We start from the raw sequence: 25,528 nt of genomic DNA on the forward strand, positions 1-25,528 counted from the left end.
ATCAGATAATCAGCCAAATACTAACTCTTACAAGATTTTTGGGGAAGTCTCTGGAGTATGCAGCCATATTATCTGCAAATAATAAGATTTTTGCTTATTTTTCACTTACAGTAATTATTTAATTTTCTTATATTATTGATTTAGCTAAACTCTGAAAACCAAATAAATTGCAGTGATGGAGGGTAAATTCATCTTTTTCCCAGCAACCACACCCAGCATAAATAGGTGTTTAAGCCACTGCATTTGTTGCAATTGGTTATATTACCAATAGGAAACATACAGTTTTTGGTATCAGATGCAGAGTGTTGCTATCACAAATACTTAAACACGTGGAAGTGGCTTTTGACTTGGTCAGTGAAAAAGACTAAAAGAATTATGAGGAACAGTGTAGACTGGGGGATGTGGGGACACAAATGTTAATTGGTTGATGAAGCCATTCTTCAGCATATACATATTTTGAAATATGTTGTGCAATTGTGCACCATAAACATATACAATTCTTAATCTGTCAGTTTAAAATAAATAAATAAGAAAAAATTGAAAATGCCCCCCCTCAAAAAAAGGAAAGCTGAGATTGCCTAAGAAATTGTTATTAGAAATATGGATGTTAATGACTGTGGGGTGTATCAAATAAGCTGCAGATTTGAGTTTGGCACAGCCCCAAACCACAGAAGGGAGCAAGCACAGTTATGCCCAATAAATTGCACACTTGAGTTGGCACAGCCTCAGCTGCAGAAGTGGGGAAGGTGCAATACAGCTGTTTTTCCTAAGATGTTTATGTTTAGAGAGAGCTGTCACAGGTTTCTCCTGTTCCCCAGGATTACAATATCACGCCCCCTTCCCTGAGAACTGCTGCTCCACTTCAATTTGCCACTGTATATAAAAACTCACTGGAGATGGAGGGAGCTGGTGTCTCCATCCGAGCACCCAGCCTACCTGGCCCCAGCTTTATGCATGTTTGGTCTTCTGTCTGTTGTCTTTTCCAGCATCTCCCATTGCCCCAGTTAAGGTTTCTAGGACAAGCTCATGTGGCATGCAAGAAATGACTATTAGCGAGATCTCAGAAGTGAGGATCAAACCATCACAGTGCACACCTTGAATATATTCACTTTGTCAATTAAATATTTTAAAGTAAAAAATTAAGAATAAAATTAAATAGTTGCCAAATGACAAACAACAATTACTACAAAAAAGAGCAGTCCAATTAGTAGTCCTTTAGTGTTGGGTAATTAACCATCTTGTTCCAACGAGAAAGATAGAGCAGGAGCCTACCAAATTCTTAATCTATGTAACCATAAAATTCTACATCAATGAACAAACCCTAACTTAATCATAAGAGTGTAATAGCCACTCCATCAATTTCCAGATGAGTTGGTTTTACAGACCCCTTGAATGAAGGAGAAATAAAGAGGAAGGACTCTGGGATAACTACTAGAAGGTAATCTTTATTTATTTGTTTGGTGGTACTAGGGTTTGAATGTAGAGCTTCACATTTGCTAGGCAGGTGCTCTACCACTGGAGTCACACCTCTAGCCCTTTTGCTTTAGCTATTTCCAAATAGGGTCTTCAGGTTTTTTTGCCAGGGCCAGTCTCTAATCCTCCTACAGATGCTTGCCACATAACTGGGACTTCAGATATGATTACCATGCCTGGCTTCTTTGTTGAGATGGGAGTCTTGCTAACTTTTGTCCAGGCTGGCCTTAATCCACAATCCTCCCAATCTCCACCCTCTGAATACCTGTGAGTACAGTTGTGTCCCACCATGTCTGGCTACCATTAATCTTTCTTCCCCCACAGTTATATAAGGCCTTTTCCTGGGGCAATCATGTACTGGGGAAATAAATTCTGGACACTGATTCCAGGAGACCCAAATGTCACTGTGGCCCTCCAGTAAGAGTAGGGGCATACGAAGTCCATCTCACAGTGGGTCCAGTGAGTCCCTAAGTCATTTCATGGTTATTTCCCAGTTCCAGAGTGTGAAATTGGAACAGACATACTTAGCAGCTGGCAGAAATCCCCACAGATCAAGAGTATTATGGCAGGAAAAGTCAAATGGAAGTCTATGTATGTAACTGTCTCAATGTAGGAAAATAACTAAATTAAAAAGAAACTGCATCCCTAAATGGGTTATAGAGGTTAGTGCTAATCTAAAGAACCTAAAAGATACAGTGTTAGGGAGCCCACCACATCCCACCCAACTTTCCTCTTCAGTCTAGGCAGAAGATGGATCTTGGGGAACAGCAGTGGATTATCACAAGTTTAACCAAGTAGTGACTCCAATTGCAGCTGCTGTGCCAGATGTGATTTTGCTGCTTGGGCAAGTTAGCACATGCTCCAGTGCCTAGTCTTAATCTAGCAAATGCCTTCTTCCCTATTCCTGCCCATAAGATCCACCAGGAGCAGTTCACTCTAGCAGCAAGGGCAGCAATGCACCATCATGTCCTGCCTCAGGGATACATCAACTCTCCAGGGCTGGGGATGTAGCAAGGAGGACAGGGAGGGGAGTGGAAAGAGTAGAAGGAGAAGAAAGGAGAAGGAAGAGAAGAAAAAGTTCCCATATCTGCAGCCCTCTGGCATCATTCAGTCTGCAGAGATCTTGACTGCCTTTCCCTTGCACAAAATACTGCACAGGTGCAGTGAGTGAGAAGCTGCAACTACTTCCAACTTATTGGCAAGACAGATACGAAATAAATCCAAATAAAATTTAGGGGGGGGGTTCTATCCCAATGAATTTCTAGAAGTTCCATGGTGCAAAGTACCTCAAGATCCCTATTCTAAGCCAAAGGGTACATTGCTACACAGTGCTTAGTGGACCCTCTGGAATTCTGGAAGCAATATATCCCTCATTTGGGTGTGCTACTCTGGCCTATTTATCAAGTGACCTGAAAAGCGCTAGTTTTTTTGTTGTTGTTTTTTGCAGTATTTGTCTAGCCAGTGCTCTACCACTTGAGGGTCCTTTTGCTTTTAGTTTTTTCAGGGTTTGCATTTTGCTCAGGCCAGCCTCATATCACAATCTTACCTTTGTCTCCTAAGTAGTTGGGATTACAGACACGTATCATCACACCAGCTCTGCTACATACCTACAGAAGGCTCTGCAACAGGTCTGGGCTGCTGTACAAGCACTGAGCCACTTGGGCCACAGGATCCAGCAGATTCAACGGTGCTTGACATCCCAGTGGCAGACAAGGATACAGTTTGGAGGTTTGGGCAGATCCATATGGAATTAGAGTTGCAAGACTTTTGACAGAGAACTCTTGGCCTGGTACTGATTCTTTGTAAAATCTCTTCAGTTTGACCACGGGCCACCAAGTTACCATGCAATCTGAGCTGCTCATGATGAACTGGGCATTAAATGACCCACCAAATTATAAAGGTGGACATGAACAGCAACAATCCATCATCAAATATAACTGGTATATATGTGGTCAAGCCTTGAGAAACCCTTTAACTCACAAGTTATACAGAGTGGTCCAAATATCCATGAACCCCAATACTGTAATAATACCTTCTTTTTCCCAGTCTGCACCTATGGCCTCATGGGAAGATCCCTAAAGTAAGCTGAGAAAGGAGGAGAAGTCTAGGGTATGGTTTACAGGTGATTGTGAGATACAGGCATCTCCTAAAGATAAACATCTGAGCTCTACAGCCCCTCTCTGGGACAGTGGTGAAGGAAAATCCTGCCAGTGGTCAGAATCTTGGGAGGTGGAATTTGCTTGGAAGGAGAAATTGTCAGATGTGTGAGTATATACCATTTCACAGGCTATGGTCAATGGTTTGGCTGGATGGTCAGGGACCTAGAACACAATTATGGAAAACTGCTGATAAAGAAATATGGAGAAGAGGTATGTAGCTAGATCTCTCTGAATGAGCAAAAAATGGGAAGGTATTTGTGCCATATGAATGTTCACCAAAGGGCATCCTCAGGAGAGAAAGACCCATTCTGTGAACAAGCCTTTTTTATCAGCCACCTGTCATGGCCCAATGGGGCAGCATTTTGTCCTTATTGGAATAGGCAATCCTTCCCTGCATGCAACTTCTACTCTTCATGAACTTACAGAAAGCCTTACCCAGAGTCATAGAATTGTTTCCAATCAAGAAACTTGATAGCCAAAGAAGTGTAGCAATGGGCCCATCCCCAGGAATTTACTGGTCTTATCATGATCCCCACCTGCTGAAGTAGCCAGCTTCACAGATTGATGTAATGGCCTTTAAGAACACCCTGCATGACTGGGACAAGGTTCTCCAGGCTATATATGCTCAGAATCAGCATCCAATATATAATTTCTCCCATAACCAAGAAGAAATGGAGTGGCACCTCATTACTCCATCTCAGTGATCCACTAGTAAACTGCTTCCTATTCCCATGAGTTTATGCTCTTCTGACCTATAGCTCTTAGCTCCAGGGGAAGAAGTTTCCACCATGACACAGAATCTTTTCTTATCATTTTTGCATTTATTTGTGCAATACATTATTTGGGGCATATCTCCCTAATCACACCTCCCCCACACCAGCCCGGTCCAACCACCTAGGAGCAGAACCTGTTCTGCCTTCTTGTCCTCCAATTTTGTAGAAGAAACTACATAAAAGATAGTAAGAAAAACATGGCATTTTAGCTAGTTTGAGGTAAAGATAGCAACATGGGAAGATTCCTTGCGCTGTTTCCATGCATATATGTATTATAACCCAAATTGGCTCATCCAGACCTCTTTGCTACTTCCGAGTCCCCTTTCCATAGTGGCCTCGGCTAGTTTAAGATAGCTGTTTTTGCTCCTATACAGTGAGCACATCAACCACATTCAAGTTTTTGGTTTCCTTCCCTTGTCTTATCCCTCCTGTGCATGGTCTCCCTTTTGTGTGTGACCTGCATCCAATAATATTACTGCATTTGTTTTAGGTCTATAATCTGCATGAGGGAGAACATGAGATTTTTGGCCTTCTGAGTCTGACTGATTTCACTTAAGATAATATTCTCCAGTTCCACCCATTCACCTGGGAATGACAAAATTTCATTCCTCGTGGCTGAATAAAATTCCATTGTATATGTATACCACATTTTCTTAATCCATTTGTTGGTAGTAAGGCATCTTTGCTGTTTCCATAGCTTGGCTGATGTGAATAGAGCTGCAATAAACATGGGTGTGCAGGTGCCTTTGCAGTAACCTGACTCACATTCCTTCAGGTATCCCTAGGAGTGGTATTGCTAGATCATATGGCAGCAATCTATTTTTAGTTTTTTAAGAAGTCTCTATATTGTTTCCATAATGGTTGTACTAGCTTATATTCCCATCAGCAGTATATGAGGGTTCCTTTTTGCCCCCTGCACTCTTGCCAGCATTTGTTCTTGATGGTAGCTATTCTAACAGGTGTGAGATGGACTCTTAGTGTGGTTTTGCTTTGCATTTCCTTTACAGCCAGGGATGGTGAGCATTTTTTCATGTATCTTTTTAGCCATTTGGACATCTTCCTTTGAAAAGGCTCAGTTGCCCATTTCTTCACTGGGTCACTGATTTTTGGGAGTTTAGTTCTTTGAGCTCCCTGTATATTCTGGTTATCAGTCCTTTGTCTGATGTATAGCTAGCAAAGATTTTCTCCCATTCTGTGGATGCTCTTTGCAGTTTAGAGACCATTTCTTTTGTTGTGCAGAAGCTTTTTAATTTCATGTAGTCCCATTTGTTAATCCTTTCTCTTAGTTGCTGAGCTGCTTTAGTTCTACCAAGGAAGTCCTTGCTTACACCTATTGCTTCCAGTGTATTCCCTGCTCTTTACTCTACTAGCTTCAAGATTTCAGGTCTGATATTAAGCATGACAAAAAATCTTAACACAGGAAGTAAACATGCAAATTGTCTTCATCTGATAATGGGTATATACCAAAACCCTCCAGTAGGCAGTTAGTAATGATGAAAACCAAAAGCCTTCTCACAAAAGTTAAAATGAGTTACTTGCTTTTTTTGCCAGAGTTGTCAATACTTATCCAACTTCATGCCTTTCTTATCTTTGAAAACCCCATTCTTTTGGGAGAAATCACACCTCCACCTCCAATAAAATGATAAATGTTTTGTATTTTCTGCCAGAAAAATGCATGCATATGCACAAACACAAAATTTTACCTAAAATATAGGATCCACTATCCCATTTTAAACACTCTTAGCATATAGACACCTATATGACAAAATTTTCAATAATACTAGTGAAAAAATAAGTCAAATACAAAACAGAGCAGAGGTTGATGAGGCATTCATCTTTCATGTTTGCCTATGAAAATTAGTCTGAAAAAATAAGACAGGAGACAAAATACACTTGGATTTTAAGTTATTTATTTACAAGGTTCTAACTGCTATAGTTGCCTTTAAAAAACAACAAAAAAGGGCCATTTACTATTAAAAAAAAACACAAAAAAGGGCCATTTACTAATTTCTGAAGAGGTACATACAAGAAATTAAAAAAAATTGATAGTTAAACTATTAAGCAGATAGCTGAAAATTAAATAAAAAAATGTTTGCAGTACTACCTAAACAGATAGTAAATAAAAATTCACTTATTCATGGGAGCTTGATTATTTTGTATTATTGATTATAAAAAAATACTACTGTGAACAATAACATCAGACTTTGGAAAATACTTTACAATAGCAATTTTCTAATTTTACATTTAAAAAGCTGACCATACACTTATCTACGCATTTTACAGATTAGTAAAAGTGAGGGCAATTTGAGATTACATAAAAATAAAGAATCTTTACCACAATTCTCCCAGATTTATCCTTACAAATAAAATGCGATATAGTATCAAACTAAATCAAGACTTCCTGGTGGCTAAAATCCCTAAAATACACTGCCTGAAACCTCTATAAGTTAATATCAATATCTTCTTTAGAAAAATATACAATGTCTTATAATCTTTCTGTCCTTATCTCAATTTGCAAAAATATGTTGAAACAACATTCCCCTTAACTGTTACACTTGTTAATAAAGGCAGATCTTTTTAAAATCCACATGCTAGATCTTGAACACATTTGACAAGAAAATAAACTGTAAGAGTGTTTAAATTCATCAAACAGTGCATGTGATTACAATAAGGCCCTACTCACTATTCAATCAACAATCTATGCAGGTTTTTATCTAGCAAGTTTTGTAATATCACTTAATCTCCATACAAATTGAGATACACAAATATGTACTTCCATAAATTCATTCACAAATATTGTACAAACAGATTCACAGGAATATTTGGCACCCACCAATAAAATTTATAGTAAATAAATTTAGTATCAGGGATACAAAGCTACTGATATCATGAATAACTTAAATTATTGGTTTTCAGATGAGAAATCTGAGTAAAGGATAAATTACATCAAAATCAATATAATTTTACATGAATTAACTTGAAAACTCTTTCCAGAAGAAAATTAAGTGGCGTGGTTTAGTGTTACTTATCTTCTTTCCAGCTTTCACCAAGTGCTACTTACAAGTACCATGTGAGTCAGTTTTTTAGTAAAGTATGAGGCTATAGATTTCTATAATTTAAGATTTTTTAAAGTTTCATATCAAATGAGTTGTAGATCTACTTAAAGTATGACTTCTCCTTTCAAAGAAGGAAGGAAGGCTGACCAGGGAAGGAGATGGAATACCCTGTAAAGACAAATTTTTATATTTAAATTTTTTTCTTTAAAAACATTGGAACATAGGTCAGTATTATACCTACTATTTTTACATTTTATGAATTACCATTGCAATTAATTAAAATACATTTGATTATTTTAAACCCTTTAAATAAAGGAATTTAAAATCAGGAGAATAATAAAAGGAATAAAACAAAACTATTCTAGAGTTCTTAAAAACTAAATGGATAGACTAGTTAACTGATATTAACTCAAGTGGGAGAGACGTTGCCTAACTGATAATAGTGATACCCAACTTTCTTTGGTGAGGTATGAAAGGCTCAGTGTTGCAGGATATACAAGAAAAAACTTATAAATTGGGAAATAAGTTTTTGAGGTAAAAAAGTTAAATGCTAAGGTTTCTTAATTCATAAAGCAGAATTGGAGGAGTGAAGTCACTTCATGGGAAATACGTTTCTAAAATTAAGTCATACACTCCCTAAGAGTGTTTGTATTTTTTATGTGGAACTTACATTTATATGTGAGTGTGGGTTTACATATTATAGGTAATTTTGTTCCATATGAAAAATGAACAAAATAGCATACTTCTGAACAACAGTAATTATCAAATTGCCGAGCTATCTAAATTTATTGTGTCAGAAGTCAAAGTTAAGCACCATCAGAATGTTTTACTATAAGAAGGAAGCATACAGAAGAATATAAATACCCAAAAGTAGATATAATCTAAATAAATTATAAGGCTCCTATTTTATTTTAGCGTGGATGAACTGCTAATTGTAACCAAATTTACAGCCAAGTTAGCTGGCTATAAGTTCTCATTAACAAGGTAGTAAAATGAATTGCTTAAAGAGGTAAGTTGATAAAGTATTACCATTCAAGTGATAAAACAATGATTTAAAGAGATAAAAAGTTTACATTTTTCTCAAGTAGAACTTTTATGATTTACCACATTAAAAGCATGTATTTTATATAAATGCCCTAAGTCTCAATTAAGAATTAGACTTGGAATATAAATCTACTTTCCATACAATTTCTCTAAAATGATCACTTTCGTCAATCAGAAAATTTCTAATGGAGCTTATGTTTTTTGGACTTAAGAGTAGGTTGCCTTGAAAAAATATTTTTACTTGGCAATATACAAGAAAAACTATTAAGCCTAAATTCTTGTGAATTCAAAGCAGTATTAAAGTTGTGATTTCAAAAGTCCCAACCTACCTAATAAGTGATTCAATAGAGAAAGAATACTTCCATGTTTTTCACAAACACAAATTTCATGTAGCTAATAAGTTCACATTACACTCCATGAGGCTTGTTTCCATTATTGCTTGGCATAGCTCCTAACTCTTCACAAATGTCAAAGATGACTTGGAAAGAACTTTTTTTTTTTTTAAATTTGAAAAATATCAGTATTTCCTTCTAGTATCATTGAAAAAACTAGCTCGGGAGGCAGAAGGACGTATAGAGCGCCCACCAGTAGAGCTGGAGCGCTGACCATAAACATGCTTAGCAAATCCAATTATATTGCTTGTGGAAACTGAATGGGTAATCTGTTAGAACAGAAACATGGAATTGAGAAGAGGACATGAATGTCTCAAAGATACTTCAGGTACTTTTTATGTATGTATATTGTCTACATAAAAATGATACAACTACAGATAATACAAATAAATTTCCTAAAACTTTTCTATAAAATCTACTTACTTCATTTGAAAGATAGTAATGTTTATCAATAGTTACTATACATGGAGAAAACAAATGAGATACTACTATGGCTTTGAGAAAATTTATAGCTAGTGGAGTGACTCAAGTGGTAGAGTGCCTGCTTAGCAAGCATGAGGCCCTGAGTTCAAATTCTAGTGCTGCAAAAAAAAAAAGAGAAAATTTATAATCTAACAAATGAATGCTAATCTGCATTTTGTCAATTTTAATTGACCAAATTATTTTGCATATATTTCTATAACCAACTAGTTACAACTATTTTTGTATTAGTTAAGTTAACCTTGATTTAAAAAAGTCTGAATAAATACACTCACAAATTTAGCTGTAAATCTTTACTGTGTTAACTAAATATTTTAACTTTTGAAAAAATAACACTTATTGAATATTATGGGCCTTGCCTATATAAATGTCATATAATATAAAAGGCAACCACTTATTAAACACTAGAGTCCTAAAATGTGCCAGGTACTGTCCTAAGCACTTAATATATATATTGACTCATTTAATCCTTACAACTACCTTAGAAACATTTCATAGGTAATGAAAGGGAAATGGAGGAATCTATAATAACTTCCCAAAGGTCATACAGCTAATAAATAGCAAAGCAATGTTATGAAAATTTGGGTTCTAGAGTTCATACTCTTAATCATCACTCAAACTACCTCTTAGCATACAACTACATGATATACCTATGTGGATTTTACAATTTAGTTCTTACAGTAACACTATAGGATAAGTATTACTGACCCTTTTTTCTCATTTGTAAAAATGCAGCTAACACAGAGGAAGAAGCTTACTGAAGGGTACATAGATAAAAAGTGGCAGCCATTTACCTTCTAAACCTATTGGGTTAATAATAATTTAACAAAAACAGCAGATATATCACTCATGTACTCGAAAGTAATAAATGTTAGAAATGTCCTTATCTAATTATTATAGCACTGTTGTACATTTGGATTATTCAGGAAACATTAAAAAATATACAAATGAATTTGGAATCCATATAATCCTCAGTTCAGAGATTAGATTCTATTCAATGAAATAGTAAAAGGAATAAATCCAGCTTCTGTGTCATTGGAACCCATCTGTATAAACAGAACCACAGAATTTACATTGGTAAAGTGACAGACCAGATTAAACATGTTTCTTTTCTTCTGGAAATTTTAACCTATCTCAATCCCAATAAAATTTCATACTGAATAAACTACACATTAAGTACATCTCATGTTGATAATAATAATGTTTTTTTAGTTGCTTTATAAAGAGATTTGATTTTTAAACATACATTTAAAAAAACATATAGCCCATTAAGTCGAAACCACTTACTGCTAATGATGATGTGCTAGACAGACGACTCACTGCATGCTTATCACTACTGGGAGGACTTCTTCCTTCCACTGAGTTGTGGGATGGCATAAGAGCCATTCGTAGAGCTCTTCTTGGAGTTTTGGAAAAAGAGAATGCTCTTGTAACCTAGAGTTAAAAAGAGTTACAACTGGTTAAGCCTAGACAAATTTAATACAGTCATAAGAATATTTGGGCATAAAGAAAGTCAAATACACTATTTTTTACAAATAGTACATGGCAGAATTCTCTTGGCATAAGCTATAAGAAAATGTAGCATGTTGCAGAATATTCCATTCTGAATTTATAGTGGAGCAGCTGAGGTGGTAGAATGCCTAGCAAACATGAGGTCCTGAGTTCCAACTCCAGTCCCACCGAAAAATAAAGACCCTAGAGTACTGACGTCCAATGGATGGAAGAAAGTGAGAGGTAAAAAGCTTCTAGCCTGGAGACAAGAAACCTAGGGTCCTTGGAATCAAACCCAGGTTTTGCACAGGTAGGCAATCTATACCATTGAGCTACATTCCCAGCCAAAACCTAGGTCCTTGTCTGTCACAGTATAGTTGTGAAATCTTTAATCCCAACCACTTGACCTCAATTTCTTTACTGAAAGTGAAGGAATTCCTTTGAATCTTCACTTGACATCTTTATGCTGATTAAATGATGGGCAGTACCAGGATGGTACATGGCCTCCCCCCTTCAAAGAGAAACAAAACAAAACTTGATAATCTAGTAACAAACAATGTGGCTGCAAATTTCGCTGGAACACTACAATTTTACTTCTACTTGAAAAAATTCCTATTACATAAGTAGTCATCTTCAATAGCTCTGATAAGAAAGGCAGGCATGTTCATCGTGAGAAGATTAAATAAAACACATTTCTCGAGTTGGGAATAGCTTCTAGGTCTCCAAACCCAGTCATGTGCCCTTTGCTGAAAAAATAACTGAAGCAATGTTTAATGAATGCATGTCCATCTAGATTCTACTAAAGTCTGGTTCACAGAAGTACCACATAATAGCGTGAAAGATAGCAAGTTATTGTAATTAACATGACAAAGAAGTCAATGAACTAAATTACCTCTGTGGGTCATTTCCTAAAATCGAATAATACCTTTGTTGTATAATTTATCTTTCTACTGGTGCTTATAGCAATATTATTTTCTTATAATCTGAAAAACATACATAAGAGATATATTAAATAATTTCCCTAAACTCACCTTTTTTGAAGTCTTTCTTATGGCTCTAGATGCTCTACTCAATGTACTATCCATATCTTTCGTATTTACTTCAAAGGATTCAGGATCAGCCATGTAAATAAGATTCTCCTGTTGAAAAATTATACTTTGTTATTTTAAAATTACAAAAGTAACTTCCTAAAATCAAACCTTTAAGCACTTATCTACATATGAGAACATTTACAAGTGAAGCTACTCAAGATTTGTGGTGTGCCTGATGTACTTTTTACCTTGATATATACTAATTTAAGGGTAGCGGAAAATAAGCACCCAGTAAAAAACATTGCAATGACCATGAACACCAAAGCAAAAAAAAGACTTACTAACAACACTAAAACTAAATAGTTATGAATTTAGAAGACTTAATGCTCAAATATAAAGTCTGCTATAAAACTCATAACAAGTACTTTTCTTAAAATAATCCCAAATTAAAAATGCAGACTTTCAGCTGTGTGTCAGTGGTTCACGTCTATAATCCTAGCTACTTGGGAGGCTAAGCAGAAGGATCGTGGTTCAAGGCCAGCCTGGGCAAACAGTTTGTGAGACACCATCTCCAAAAGTAACCAGAACAAAAATGGACAGGAGGTATGGCTCAAGCAGTAGAGCAAGCACAAAGCCCTGAGTTCAAACTTCACCTCCATAAATAAATAAATAAATTCAAAAATTAGACTTTCTTCTACATTTCTTTCTTCCACAATTTGCATCTGGAAGGATTCTAAAAGAAGGTTCAGACCTGGGCTGGTGAGTGGCTCAAGTGGTAGACTGCCTGCCTAGCAAGCATGAGGCCCTGAGTTCAAAACCAAGTACTGCCCGCCCCCAACAAAACAAACACACAAAAAGAGGTTCTGAACTTGTGATCAAGAGCTACTAGTGTGGAGCTGGTGGAGTGGCTCAAGTAGTAGAGAGCCTGTCTAGCAAGCATGAGGCCCTGAGTTCAAACCCCAGCACCACATTTAAAAAAAAAAAAAGTTACTAGGGTATGGTGGTATTATGGTGGCACACACCTGTAATCCCAGAACTCAGGAGGCTAAGACAAGAGGATTGTGAGTTCATGGCCAGGCTGAGCTACAAAGAGAGACTCTATCAATACATACAAACATATACACATAAAAATAAATAGAGCTCTTAATGTGACAATAGGTAAAACTCAGGGTATATGCTATACAATTCACTTGAAATTGTGTCCAGAATTTTGTGTGAACATGTGCAAAGTGCTTTTCCCTGAGAAGAGTGTTGACAGCTTCTATCACATTCCCAGAGGAGCCAAAAGACCTCATATAAGTCCAGAACCACTGACAAAAAAATTAACCTTAAACAAAATAACTAATCTCCAAGTAATTAAAAATATCTAGTATATTTTATAAATGACTTTTCACTTTCTTTTCTATCCTGCTGATGTATTCCCTAATTTCAATGTGGGCTGCCACAAAGGCAGAAAGTGCACATATTATTTACTTTTTCATCCTAGTACAAACCAAAAAAAAAAAAAAAAAAGCAAATTGTTCAGGGTCTATCAGTGGATGTAGCAATTTTCACTTTAAATTTATAAATCTAAATTGCCAACTTAGAAACTGTCAAATTGCCTCATTACTCTAGGATATTAAGACTATCCCTCAATCTATGGAAACAAATTTTATACAACCTTATAAAAGATGGTTTTTCTGAAAATTTTGTCATACGTGAAATGTGAAAATATCAGTTGTCTAACCCTTAGTACTCATAAAACTTGTACTTTGAAATAAAATGACAAACCTCTTTACACACACAGTGCTGTATTTCTATTGTACAATTAGAAATGCCTGCTTTGCTCCCCACCACTGACAGCTTTGTTTGCTGCAGCTTCTCTAGTTCCTTCACTGAAACAATCAAATCCACTCTGCTGCTCCAGATCCTCTTTTTCCACTTTATCCATTTGCTAAATGACTCTTGAACTAATTTTTTAAAAGCATAACCCACATATCCTGGATCTTGAGCTAATGTAATCCCAAACAGTTAATAGTACTTGTAAGAGTCAATATCTTTAAGAAATATTGTTACTGTATTTTTGGAGTTAAAAACAGAAGACACAAATTTAAAATGATGTAACTCTATTAACCAGTTACTATTCTTTCTTAGAGATATTTTGCAATATACACGCAAAACTACTTTTTACAAAAACAAAATTGGAATCATGCAATTTAGTTTTGCATCTTACATTTTTCAATTAGCCACAGAGTGTATTTTTTCCAAGTCATTAAATACTGAAAGGAATTATTCTACTGCACGGCTGACAGGGCTCTTCTGATTATACCATTTTCTAAGCTAAAACATAAGAAGTAAAAAAAGCAGAGAGTAAACATTTTTAAAGCTCCTGATATGGGAATACTACTTTACCCTACACTTCCAAGACAGGAAAGGGTCATTTTGCCTCACCAGTCCTCTGTACCTTCCTTAAAAAAACAAAAACAAAAAAAACTTTTGTAGTTTGATTTGCAAATGAATTTTACATCTTGTTCTCTTTAAAATTTCTAGTAGGGAATATTTCTCCATATTTTCTGGCTCTTAAAATGTTCTTGTTGTGAATTACTATTTATATTCTTTGCCTATCTTTTTCTATTGGAATACTAGCATTTTTCTACTTAATTATGAAAGTGCTTTTAAGAAATGAAATTTTAAAAACAAGAAATGAATTGATCACATTTTTGCCACTATTTTCTCAAATTTTATTTTACCACTCATTTTATATTTTTTGATTACTTTAACATAGATTATCTATTTGTTAAACTCGATGGATCTTTTTTATTTCTTACCATGCTTCTATGCCTTACCAAGTACTTCCCTATTTAAAAAGCAAATATGTATCACCTATCTTTTTCTTATGTAAGTTTTTGAAACGCTTTCACTTTTTCACAATTAAGTCTTGTATCTATCTACAGCATGTAGATTAGGTTATAGATTTAATTTCCTCTAAGTACGTAACCAATTTTCTTAGTACCATGCATTAACAATGTTAGTTAAGATTCTACATTTAGCACACAATAAAGTCCTATTTTAAGCCATCTATAGTTTTATATGGTCCACATATACATTTTCAAAGAGTGAAATAATGTTCTGATCATTCTAACTTTAAAAGGTAAAATTTAATAACTCATAGAGGAAGTACTATTATCTTATTATCTATTTCTGGGTATTGTTTTTCTTTAAAAATCATCTTTGGAATCATTCTGCCAAATTTCAAAGTTCCATACAGAATTTTATAGACACAGCAAAAAATTTAGAAATTAAAGATGACTCAATATCTTAGTACCAGTTTTCATTTCATTTGAGAGTAAAACAGGTCCCTTTGTTTTGTAGTTTTCTTAAAATAACTTTCATGTGTTTCTTATAAAGATATTTCTAGATATTTCATAACAAATTTTACTACAAAAGTCTTAATTTCCTAATTGGTAAATGTCAGCATAACGGAAAACTACTGGCACATATGTATTTAATATATTGGGGCTACTTTCCTAAACTGTTAAAAGTTCTAACAGTTTTCAATGATTATTAATAATCTTGACAATCATTTCCAAAATAACTGAATAAACACGTTTATTCAGTCAGAAATCAGTCAGAAATGTGACTCAAACTCTGCTTTTCCCTGTACACACACATACACACACACACACACCACGCGTGCGTGCGCGCAAGTTTTCACATTATGAAGACTGCCTACATACCATAGTACAGGAATCACATTTCCTAGATTGCTTTACATACAGCACCACAAACTAAGCATAGATGTATAGTGATGCACCACTTAACAACAGGGATCCATTCTGAAAAATGTATCATTAGGCAATTTCATCATTGTGCAAACATCTTAATGTGTACAGTGTACTTCCACAAAGAAGGCTACAGTGTCACTACACAATATAATCCTATAGGTCCACCACTGTATACATGACAGCTGTTGGCCAAAAAGTGTGTGGTATGACTGCATTTCATTCAATCAACAAATTTACATTGAAAATCTAGTAAGATACATAGACAAATTCAGAAAAAAAATGTTTTAACATTTAAATATTTTCCCATCGTTCTGGGTTCTTTTACATTACAAAGTAATCCATCAAAGTTCATTTGAAATGTGAACTTATCACATTGTTTTAAAAACTGAAAGCTGAAAAACCCAATGGATTCAGCTACAAAATAACTCAAAACAATAGGAGAACTTATTTGAAGTGACTGGCAAGAAAGTTAGCATACAGTCAGCCAGGCACAGTTTGCCCAGGCCTGCAATCTCAGTACTTCAGGAGGATGAATGAGAAGAATCAAGAGCTTGAAGGCAGCCTGCACTACACAGCAAGACCCATCTCAAAAAGATAACAAGGGAAAATCCAACCCCTCTAACTCCCTAAAACACAAGACTAACATACACATCAAAGATTCACAATTTAAAAAAATTTAGAAACAGAAAATAACTTAGAAACAGCTAAAATATCAATTTATAATATAGTATTATGGAGAAAATGGCCTAGGTATAAACCTAATAAATGCACATTTTCAAAGAAAACTTTATGTCTATGGTTATAGTTCCAGAAAGAGAGAATAACAAAAGTCACGGACCTTAAAAGCCTAGTAGAATGAGAGTATGAGATATATTTTAATGTAGTTCTCCTATTATTATTATTATAACTATCACCAAACATATAATAACCACGATGAACTAAAAAGGGAAGAAGTAGCTTCATTATTTTTTCTCAATGAACAAATAATTTGCTTCTGATTTGGGGAAGGAAAAGATAGATACAAGGTCTTTCTTTTACATTCTTCAAAGGCTCTGTATTCAGAATGAACCAAAGAGTATAAACACCTAGGTAGCTCATTAGTGGCTAAAATGACAACATAGATATTTGCTATGAAGCACTTCCTTTAGTTCTCTGCACAGAAGAAAGTAAGTAAGGTTAAGTTGCAGACAAAAAGTGTCAAGTGGGGGTAACCTGTCAATAGTCCCAGGCTTCTGTTAATTTCCTTCCCATTCCCTCGTCTAAAAACATCCTTGTGGTTTTTAATCTACTCCTCTAAATTTCTACAATAAAATAAAAATGAAATTTACAGCATAGCCAAAACTCATTTTTATAACATACTAATATAGTTCTAAAAATTTTTATGACTTGCTCAAAGCATGTCAAGCATTACAGAAGCTTTAAGAAGGCAAGAGTTTTTTAATCAGCCCCAAACTCACATGTACCTAAGACGAGTTCTGAAGACAGATGTGCTGTGCTTAAGATTAGAAAGTAAAAATTAATTTCTCCCATTGAGGTATATGATATCAATTTTAGAAGAAAGTGAGTGTCAGTTAAAGATTTTAGGACTCTATTCATGGGTGTTAATTCACAGAAAAATTACTAGCATTTCAGGTATCTTAAGCCAATGCACGTGAGTTATCAGACCTTTTGTCTCTCCCTTCTTTCCTTAAACTATACTGCCTTACTAGTCAGTCCTCAAGTTCCCAGATACTAAAGAAAAAGTATCTACTATCACATGTGCCCTCCCTAGTCCCTTGCATGTGCCTTGGCAATTTCCTCAAACTCTGTAATCATGTTGACAGCTTAGAGTTTCTTACTTACCAAATTAAGGTAGTACTAATAACAGACATATATATTAACAACTTACTACAGGTTGAACGATCCCTACTCTGAAAAATCCAAAATGTGCCAAAATCTAAAACTTCTTCAACAGTGACACAACACCATAATTGGAAGATTTTATAACTGATTCCATGTGACAGGTTGAAGTCAAAATGTAAATGAACTAAAAATATTGTATGACATTATATGGAACATAAATGAATTTCATGTTTAGACTTGAGTTCAATTCCCAATATCTCATTATGCGTCTTAAATATTCCAAAATCTGAAAAAAAAAATCTAAAACACTTGTGGTCCCAAGCATTTCATTTATTTAGGGATACTCAACCTGTATGTATACCTAATAACTAGCAGAAAAATTATAAATACAAATCATACTGGCTCAAAAGCACAAATGATTCATATATGTCTATTTTTATTCTATTCCTTATATAGTTAGAAGTTCTACTTACAAGTTTAAAAAATTCAAATAAATATTGCTACTCATAAGTACTCAGTGGTGGTGATTATATCTACATGTAGAGTTTTTGATTTTTGAAATAATACATAAAGAGTTAATGGCAAAGTATAGAATTATAGCAAAAAGTATTTAATTATCAAGTTAAATTGGGTTAGAGGGTACCACTGTTTAAGGTCTTCAACAGAGCCACTACATGACCTCAGGCAATATGGGACATTATACGCATGGGGATAAAATCTATCAGGAAGGTATTAACAAGAATGAGGATGTCTGAACTTTAATGTTAGCTTTACAATAAATAGTCATTGCTCTTGGCTTTATTTTCACATGTTTAAAAATAAAAGTTCTAACAGAAATAACAGGGAAACCAGTTTTCCCACAGCAAAAAATTAGTACAGCAACCAGAAGGAAATGAAGAAAACAGATATCAGATCCAGACTCCAACAAAATGAAGATAAACTGTGCCAAAGAACCCAATGAAGCCCACAAGAATAATTTAAAAGAAGACATACTACAAGTACTCAATGAGAATTTTAGAGAGATGATACTGGGATAGGGTCAACAAAAATATACAGGAGACACTCAAGAAATTCCAAGACAACAAAAATAGAGAATTTGAAAAAGCAAAAGAAGAAATAAAGGAAACCATAGAAGCACTGTATAATCACCGAAGTGAAACAGAGAACGTGATTAATAAAGAGATAAATGAACTCAGCACAAAAATACACAACATTAAAGAGGAAACCACCGAGGATATGGAAAACCTCAGAAAAAAGAATGAAACAGAACGGCAAAACAAAACGGAAGGCCAATCCAGCAGAATAGAACAAAAAGAAGACAGAATCTCAGAACTTGAGGATGAAATGGTAATTAAAGGAAAAACCGAAGAACTATTAATTAAACAACTCAAGACCTGTGAAAAGAAAATGCAAGAACTCACCGACTCCATCAAAAGACCAATCTTGAGAATCATGGGCATCGAAGGAAAAGAGGTGCAAGCAAAGGGAATGTGTAATCTGTTCAACAAAATAATAACAGAAAATTTCCCAAATCTAGGGAAAGATATTCCCATACAGATGCAAGAGGCCTCCAGGACACCAAACACACCAGATCAAAATAGAACTACCCCACAACATATCATCATTAAAACAACAAGTTCAGAAACTAGGGAAAGAATACTGAAGACTGTAAGAGAGAAAAAACAAATAACATACAAAGGTAAACCCATCAAAATCACAGCAGACTTCTCAACAAAACATTAAAAGCAAGAAGAGCTTGTGGTGAGATCTTCCGGGCACTGAATGAAAATAACTTCAACCCCAGGATACTCTACCTAGACAAACTATCATTCAAAATAGATGGAGCAATAAAAGTCTTCCATGATAAGCAGAAACTAAAACAATATGTGTCCACAAAGCCACCACTACAAAAGATTCTGCAAGGGATTCTGCACACAGAAAGTGAAACCCAACTCAACCATGAAGACAGGCAGCACAAAACCACAGGAAAAGAAAAAGCAAGAAAGTAGAGAGTAACCTCAACTTAGGTACACACAATCAAACCTTCAAACAACTAAGACAACTAAATGACAGAAATCACCACACACCTATCAGTACTAACACTAAATGTTAATGGAATTAATTCACCCATCAAAAGGCACCGCTTGACGAAATGGATTAAAAAGGAAGATCCAACAATTTGTTGCTTACAGGAGACCCATCTCACCGACAGAAATAAGCATAGGCTTAGGATGAAAGGCTGGAAGAAGATTTACCAAGCCAATGGCCCCCAAAAACAGGCAGGACTAGGAATACTTATCTCTATGACAAAGTAGACTTCAAACCTACATTGATCAAATGAGATAAAGAAGGACATTCCATACTAATAAAAGGGGAAATAGACCAAAAGGAAATAATAATCACCAACCTGTATGCACCCAATGTCAACACACTCAATTTCATCAAACATACCCTGAAAGACCTAAAAGCATATATTAACTCCAACACAGTGGTTGTGGGAGACTTTACCCCATTATCATTAATAGCTAGGTCATCCAAACAAAAAATCAATAAAGAAATCCAAGATCCAAAATATACAATAGATCAAATGGACCTAGTTGATGTCTACGGAACATTTCATCCAACTTCTACACAATATACATTCTTCTCAGCAGTCCATGGAACCTTCTCCAAAATAGATCATACCCTAGGACACAAAGCAAGCCTCAGCAAATATAAGGAAATAGAAATTATACCGTGCATACTATCACAATGAAGTAAAACTAGAACTCAACAACAAAAGTAAAGACAAAAAACATGCAAACAGCTGGAAACTAAATAATTCATTACTAAATGAACAACGGATCATTGATAAAATAAAAGAGGAAATTAAAAAGTTCCTGGAAGTCAATGAAAATGAAAATACAACCTACCAGAACCTATGGGACACAGCAAAGGCAGTCCTGCGAGGAAAGTTTATAGCCATGAGTGCGTATATTAAAAAGACTGAAAGATCCCAAATCAATGACCTAATGATACATCTCAAACTCCTAGAAAAACAAGAACAAACAAATCCCAAAACAAATAGAAGGAGAGAAATAATAAAAATAAGAGCTGAAATCAATGAAATAGAAACAAAAAAACCATACAAAGAATTAATGAAACAAAAAGTTGGTTCTTTGAAAAAATAAACAAGATCAACAGACCCCTAGCAAACCTGACTAAAATGAGGAGAGAAAAAACCCAAATTAGTAGAATCAGGAATGCAAAAGGGGAGATAACAACAAACACCATGGAAGTCCAAGAAATCATCAGAGACTACTTCGAGAACCTATATTCAAATTAATTCGAAAATCTTAAGAAAAGGACAGATTTCTAGATACGTATGATCATCCAAAACTGAACCAAGAGGAAATTAATCACCTGAATAGATCTATAACACAAAATGAAATTGAAGCAGCAATCAAGAGTCTCCCCAAAAAGAAAAGTCCAGGACCTGATGGATTCTCTGCTGAGCTCTATCAGACCTTTAAAGAAGAACTGATACCAACCCTCCTTAAACTGTTCCACAAAATAGAAAGGGAAGGAAAACTGCCTAACACATTTTATAAAGCCAGTATTACACTAATCCCAAAACCAGGCAAAGACACCTCCAAAAAGGAGAACTATAGGCCAATCTCCTTAATGAACATTGACGCAAAAATCCTCAACAAAATAATGGCAAACTGAATTCAACAACACATCAAAAAGATTATATTCACCACGACCAAGTAGGCTTCATCCCAGGGATGCAGGGGTGGTTCAACATACGAAAATCAATAAACGTAATAAACCACATTAACAGAAGCAAAGACAAAAACCACTTGATCATCTCAATAGATGCAGAAAAAGCCTTTGATAAGATCCAACACCATTTCATGATAAAAGCTCTAAGAAAATTAGGAATAGGAGGAAAGTACCTCAACATTATAAAAGCTATATATGACAAATCTACAGCCAGCATTATACTTAACGGAGAAAAACAAACCATTTCCTCTAAAATCAGGAACCAGACAAGGATGCCCACCATCTCCACTCCTATTCAACATAGTACTCGAATTCTTAGCCAGAGCAATTAGGCAAGAAGAAGGAATAAAAGGAATACAAATAGGTAAAGAAACTGTCAAAACATCCCTATTTGCAGATGACATGATCCTGTAACTTAAAGACCCAAAAAACTCTACTCAGAAGCTTCTAGACATCATCAATAGCTACAGCAAGGTAGCAGGATATAAAATTGACATAGAAAAATCATTAGCATTTCTATACACTAATAATGAACAAACTGAAAAGGAATGTATGAAAACAATTCCATTTACAATAGCCTCAAAAAAATCAAATACCTAGGTGTAATCCTAACAAAAGATGTGAATGACCTCTACAAGGAAAACTATACACTTCTTAACAAAGAGACTGAAGAAGACTATAGAAATTGGGGAGATCTCCCATGCTCATGGATTGGTAGAATCAACATAGTAAAAATGTCTATATTCCCAAAAGTAATCTACATGTTTAATGCAATTCCCATCAAAATTCCATGACATTCATTAAAGAGATTGAAAAATCTACCCTGAAATTTATATGGAAACACAAGAGGCCACGAATAGCCAAGGCAATACTCAGTCAAAAGAACAATGCTGGAGGTATCACAATACCTGACTTCAAACTATATTACAAAGCAATAACAATAAAAACAGCATGGTACTGGCACAAAAACAGACATGAAGACCAGTGGAACAGAACAGAGGACCCAGATATGAAGCCAGACAACTATAACCAACTTGTCTTTGACAAAGGAGCTATAAATATACGATGGAGAAATAGCAGCCTCTTCAACAAAAACTGCTGGGAAAACTGGTTAGCAGTCTGCAAAAAACTGAAACTAGATCCATGTATATCACCCTATACCAAGATTAACTCAAAATGGATCAAGGATCTTAATATCAGAGCCCAAACTCTAAAGTTGATACAGGAAAGAGTAGGAAATACTCTGGAATTAGTAGGTATAGGTAAGAACTTTCTCAACGAAACCCCAGCAGCACAGCAACTAAGAGATAGCATAGATAAATGGGACCTCATAAAACTAAAAAGCTTCTGTCATCAAAAGAAGTGGTCTCTAAACTTAAGAGAACACCCACAGAGTGGGAGAAAATATTTGCCAGCTACACATCAGACAAAGGACTGATAACCAGAATATATAGGGAACTTAAAAAACTAAATTCTCCCAAAACTAATGAACCAATAAAGAAATGGGCAAATGAACTAAACAGAACTTTCTCAAAAGAAGAAATTCAAATGGCAAAAAAACACATGAAAAAATGCTCACCATCCCTAGCAATAAAGGAAATGCAAATTAAAACCAAACTAAGATTCCACCTCACCCCTGTTAGAATAGCCATCATCAGCAACACCACCAACAACAGGTGTTGGTGAGGATGCGGGGGAAAAGGAACCCTCTTACACTGTTGATGGGAATGTAAACTAGTACAACCACTCTGGAAAAAAATTTGGAGGCTACTTAAAACACTAAACATTGATCTACCATTTGATCCAGCAATACCACTCTTGGGGATATACCCAAAAGACTGTGACACAGGTTACTCCAGAGGCACCTGCACACCCATGTTTATTCCAGCACTATTCACAATAGCCAAGTTATGCAATCAGCCAAGATGCCCCACCACTGACGAATGGATTAAGAAAATGTGGTATCTATATACAATGGAATTTTATGCAGCCATGAAGAAGAATGAAATGTTATCATTCACTGGTAAATGGATGGAATTGGAGAACATCTTTCTGAGTGAGGTTAGCTTGGCCCAAAAGACCAAACATCGTATGTTCTCCCTCATATGCAGACATTAGATCAAGGGCAAACACAACAAGGGGATTGGACTTTGAGCACATGATAAAGGCGAGAGCACACAAGGGAGGGGTGAGGATAGGTAAGACACCTAAACAATTAGCTAGCATTTGTTGCCCTTAATGCAGAGAAACTAAAGCAGATACCTTAAAAGTAACTGAGGCCTACAGGAAAAGGGGACCAGGAACTAGAGAAAAGGTTAGATCAAAAAGAATTAACCTAGAAGGTAACACACACGCACAGGAAATTAATGTGAGTCAACTCCCTGTATAGCTATCCTTATCTCAACCAGGAACACTTGTTCCTTCCTATTATTGCCTATACTCTCTCTTCAACAAAATTAGAGATAAGGGCAAAATAGTTCCTGCCAGGTATCGAGGGGGTGGGGGAGAGAGGGAGGGGGCGGAGTGGGTGGTAAGGGAGGGGGTGGGGGCAGGGGGGAGAAATGATCCAAGCATTGTATTTATGTATGAATAATAAAATTTTTAAAAAGTTAAAAATAAATAAAAGTTCTAATTCTTACATTATTTATGAATGGGCAAAATGAGTGAAGTAGTATAGAATAAAATAGTTGTACTGGGGGAGAGGGGGAGATGGCCCTAACAATGTATATACATATGAATAAATGAATAAACAATAAAAAAAAGTGGTACTTATTTTAAACTTTTAATTAAGCAAGTTTCAATTATTTAGGACATCAAAAAATATGTAATAGAAATTCTTTAATGCCTATGGATTTAAATAATCAGAGATTTTTACATCTTTTATACATGTATTTACATCTTTATACATATATATTTAGAAACACTTTCTCTTCAACATGGCAAAATATTCTCAAAGAAGACATTGACTTAGGGATTTTTAAAAATTTACTATGTGTAAAATCTTAAATGTACAAAACAGCTCAACTGAAGTCACTAATATCTGAATTTATAAACAATTCTAAGAGCAAAATTTCAACAGACTGAAGTAATTTTGTGGTATATATCAGAGCATAGTTAAATGTTTGCTGCCATCTTGTGGATAATTATATCTTATGAATTTTTTTGCATTTGTTAGTTATATTTCAATTTTAGTATTATTAGCATCTGTGGCTAATAATTCAATAGGTTATACTTTAAAGGAAAATTTTCCATTAGCCTTTCATTTCAGTATTAGGGTTATAAATTTGGAAAAGGCTGCATAAACCATCTAGTTTCATATCCTAACAAATCCATTTCTACAATATTGAATTATTAGACTACTGCAAGGAAGCCCATTTTATATATGAAAACCTGCAACTGGGAAACAAATTCTTCCTTACAATGAGTGTTTTGTAATCTTTATAACAAAAACCTTCCCATCATTTTTCTTGCTGGCATTTTGTTGCATGCACTAGCATTAATTCTTTCTATGAACCTTTTGGTGAAACAAACAATCCTTTATGTATGACAATATATAGTCTTGGTCAACTGAAATTTTAAAAAACAAACAAACCTAAAGGTCTGTTTATTGTTTAATACACTTAAGTAGGAGGATTTAATCATTATACTTAAGTCTTTCAATGTCAGACTTAACTGTGTTTTATTCCCACAAGAATGTCCAAAGCAAATCTCACCATACTACAGTACTGAAAAGGGTCATCTATTATGTTAATACATTCAACTCAATTTCTGTCATTTGTGCAAAATAAAGTTTGTTTGGTTGGGTTTTTTTTCTATCTAGTACATGTCTATCCCATATACAGAGAAGACCTAGCATTCATCCCAAGATCTACTACAGGCTACCAGATTTCCAGTAAGTCAGTTAACTTCAACATTTGATTTTCTCATCTGTCTTCACTTCAACCTGTATGATATAAAGATAATTGTATCTTCATGGTGGTATTTGATTTTAAAAGTTGGTGTGAGAAAAATGGATTTGCAACTTCTTCTGATAAAGAAAGCAACACGCCACAGCCTTTTCACTACAAGTTGGCCATCCCTAATCCAAAAATTTGAAATCCAAAATGTTCCATAAATGGACACTGTGGTGCTCAAAAATTTTTGGATTTTGGAGCCATTTTGGACTTCATATTTTTAGATTTGGGATGCTGAACTAGTAAAGTCTATGCAAATATTCCAAAATCTGAAAACCTTCAAGAATCTGAAACACTTCTGTTCC

The 25,528-nt window shown here is 35.1% G+C and overlaps 1 protein-coding gene and 1 non-coding gene across 3 annotated transcripts in view; both read right to left on the reverse strand.

Moving 5' to 3' along the window:
* Positions 1-6,293: 6,293 nt before the first annotated feature.
* The window catches only part of Ect2 (epithelial cell transforming 2), a 69,867-nt gene continuing 50,632 nt past the window's right edge, over positions 6,294-25,528 (reverse strand). For both annotated transcript variants that reach the window (XM_074073760.1, XM_074073759.1), the window contains 3 exons: positions 11,900-12,007; positions 10,665-10,811; positions 6,294-7,629 (listed from right to left, as the gene is read on the reverse strand). In XM_074073760.1, the coding sequence (XP_073929861.1) occupies positions 7,540-7,629; positions 10,665-10,811; positions 11,900-12,007 (345 nt within the window). In that variant the 3' untranslated portion in view covers positions 6,294-7,539. The remainder of the gene's footprint in view (positions 7,630-10,664; positions 10,812-11,899; positions 12,008-25,528) is intronic.
* On the reverse strand, positions 13,311-13,443 carry LOC141423708 (small nucleolar RNA SNORA31). Its single transcript, XR_012448532.1, has one exon. It is a non-coding gene; the product is annotated as a small nucleolar RNA SNORA31 (small nucleolar RNA).

The sequence above is a fragment of the Castor canadensis genome, chromosome 5, assembly GCF_047511655.1.
Source record: "Castor canadensis chromosome 5, mCasCan1.hap1v2, whole genome shotgun sequence".
In the NCBI taxonomy this organism is placed as follows: domain Eukaryota; kingdom Metazoa; phylum Chordata; class Mammalia; order Rodentia; family Castoridae; genus Castor; species Castor canadensis.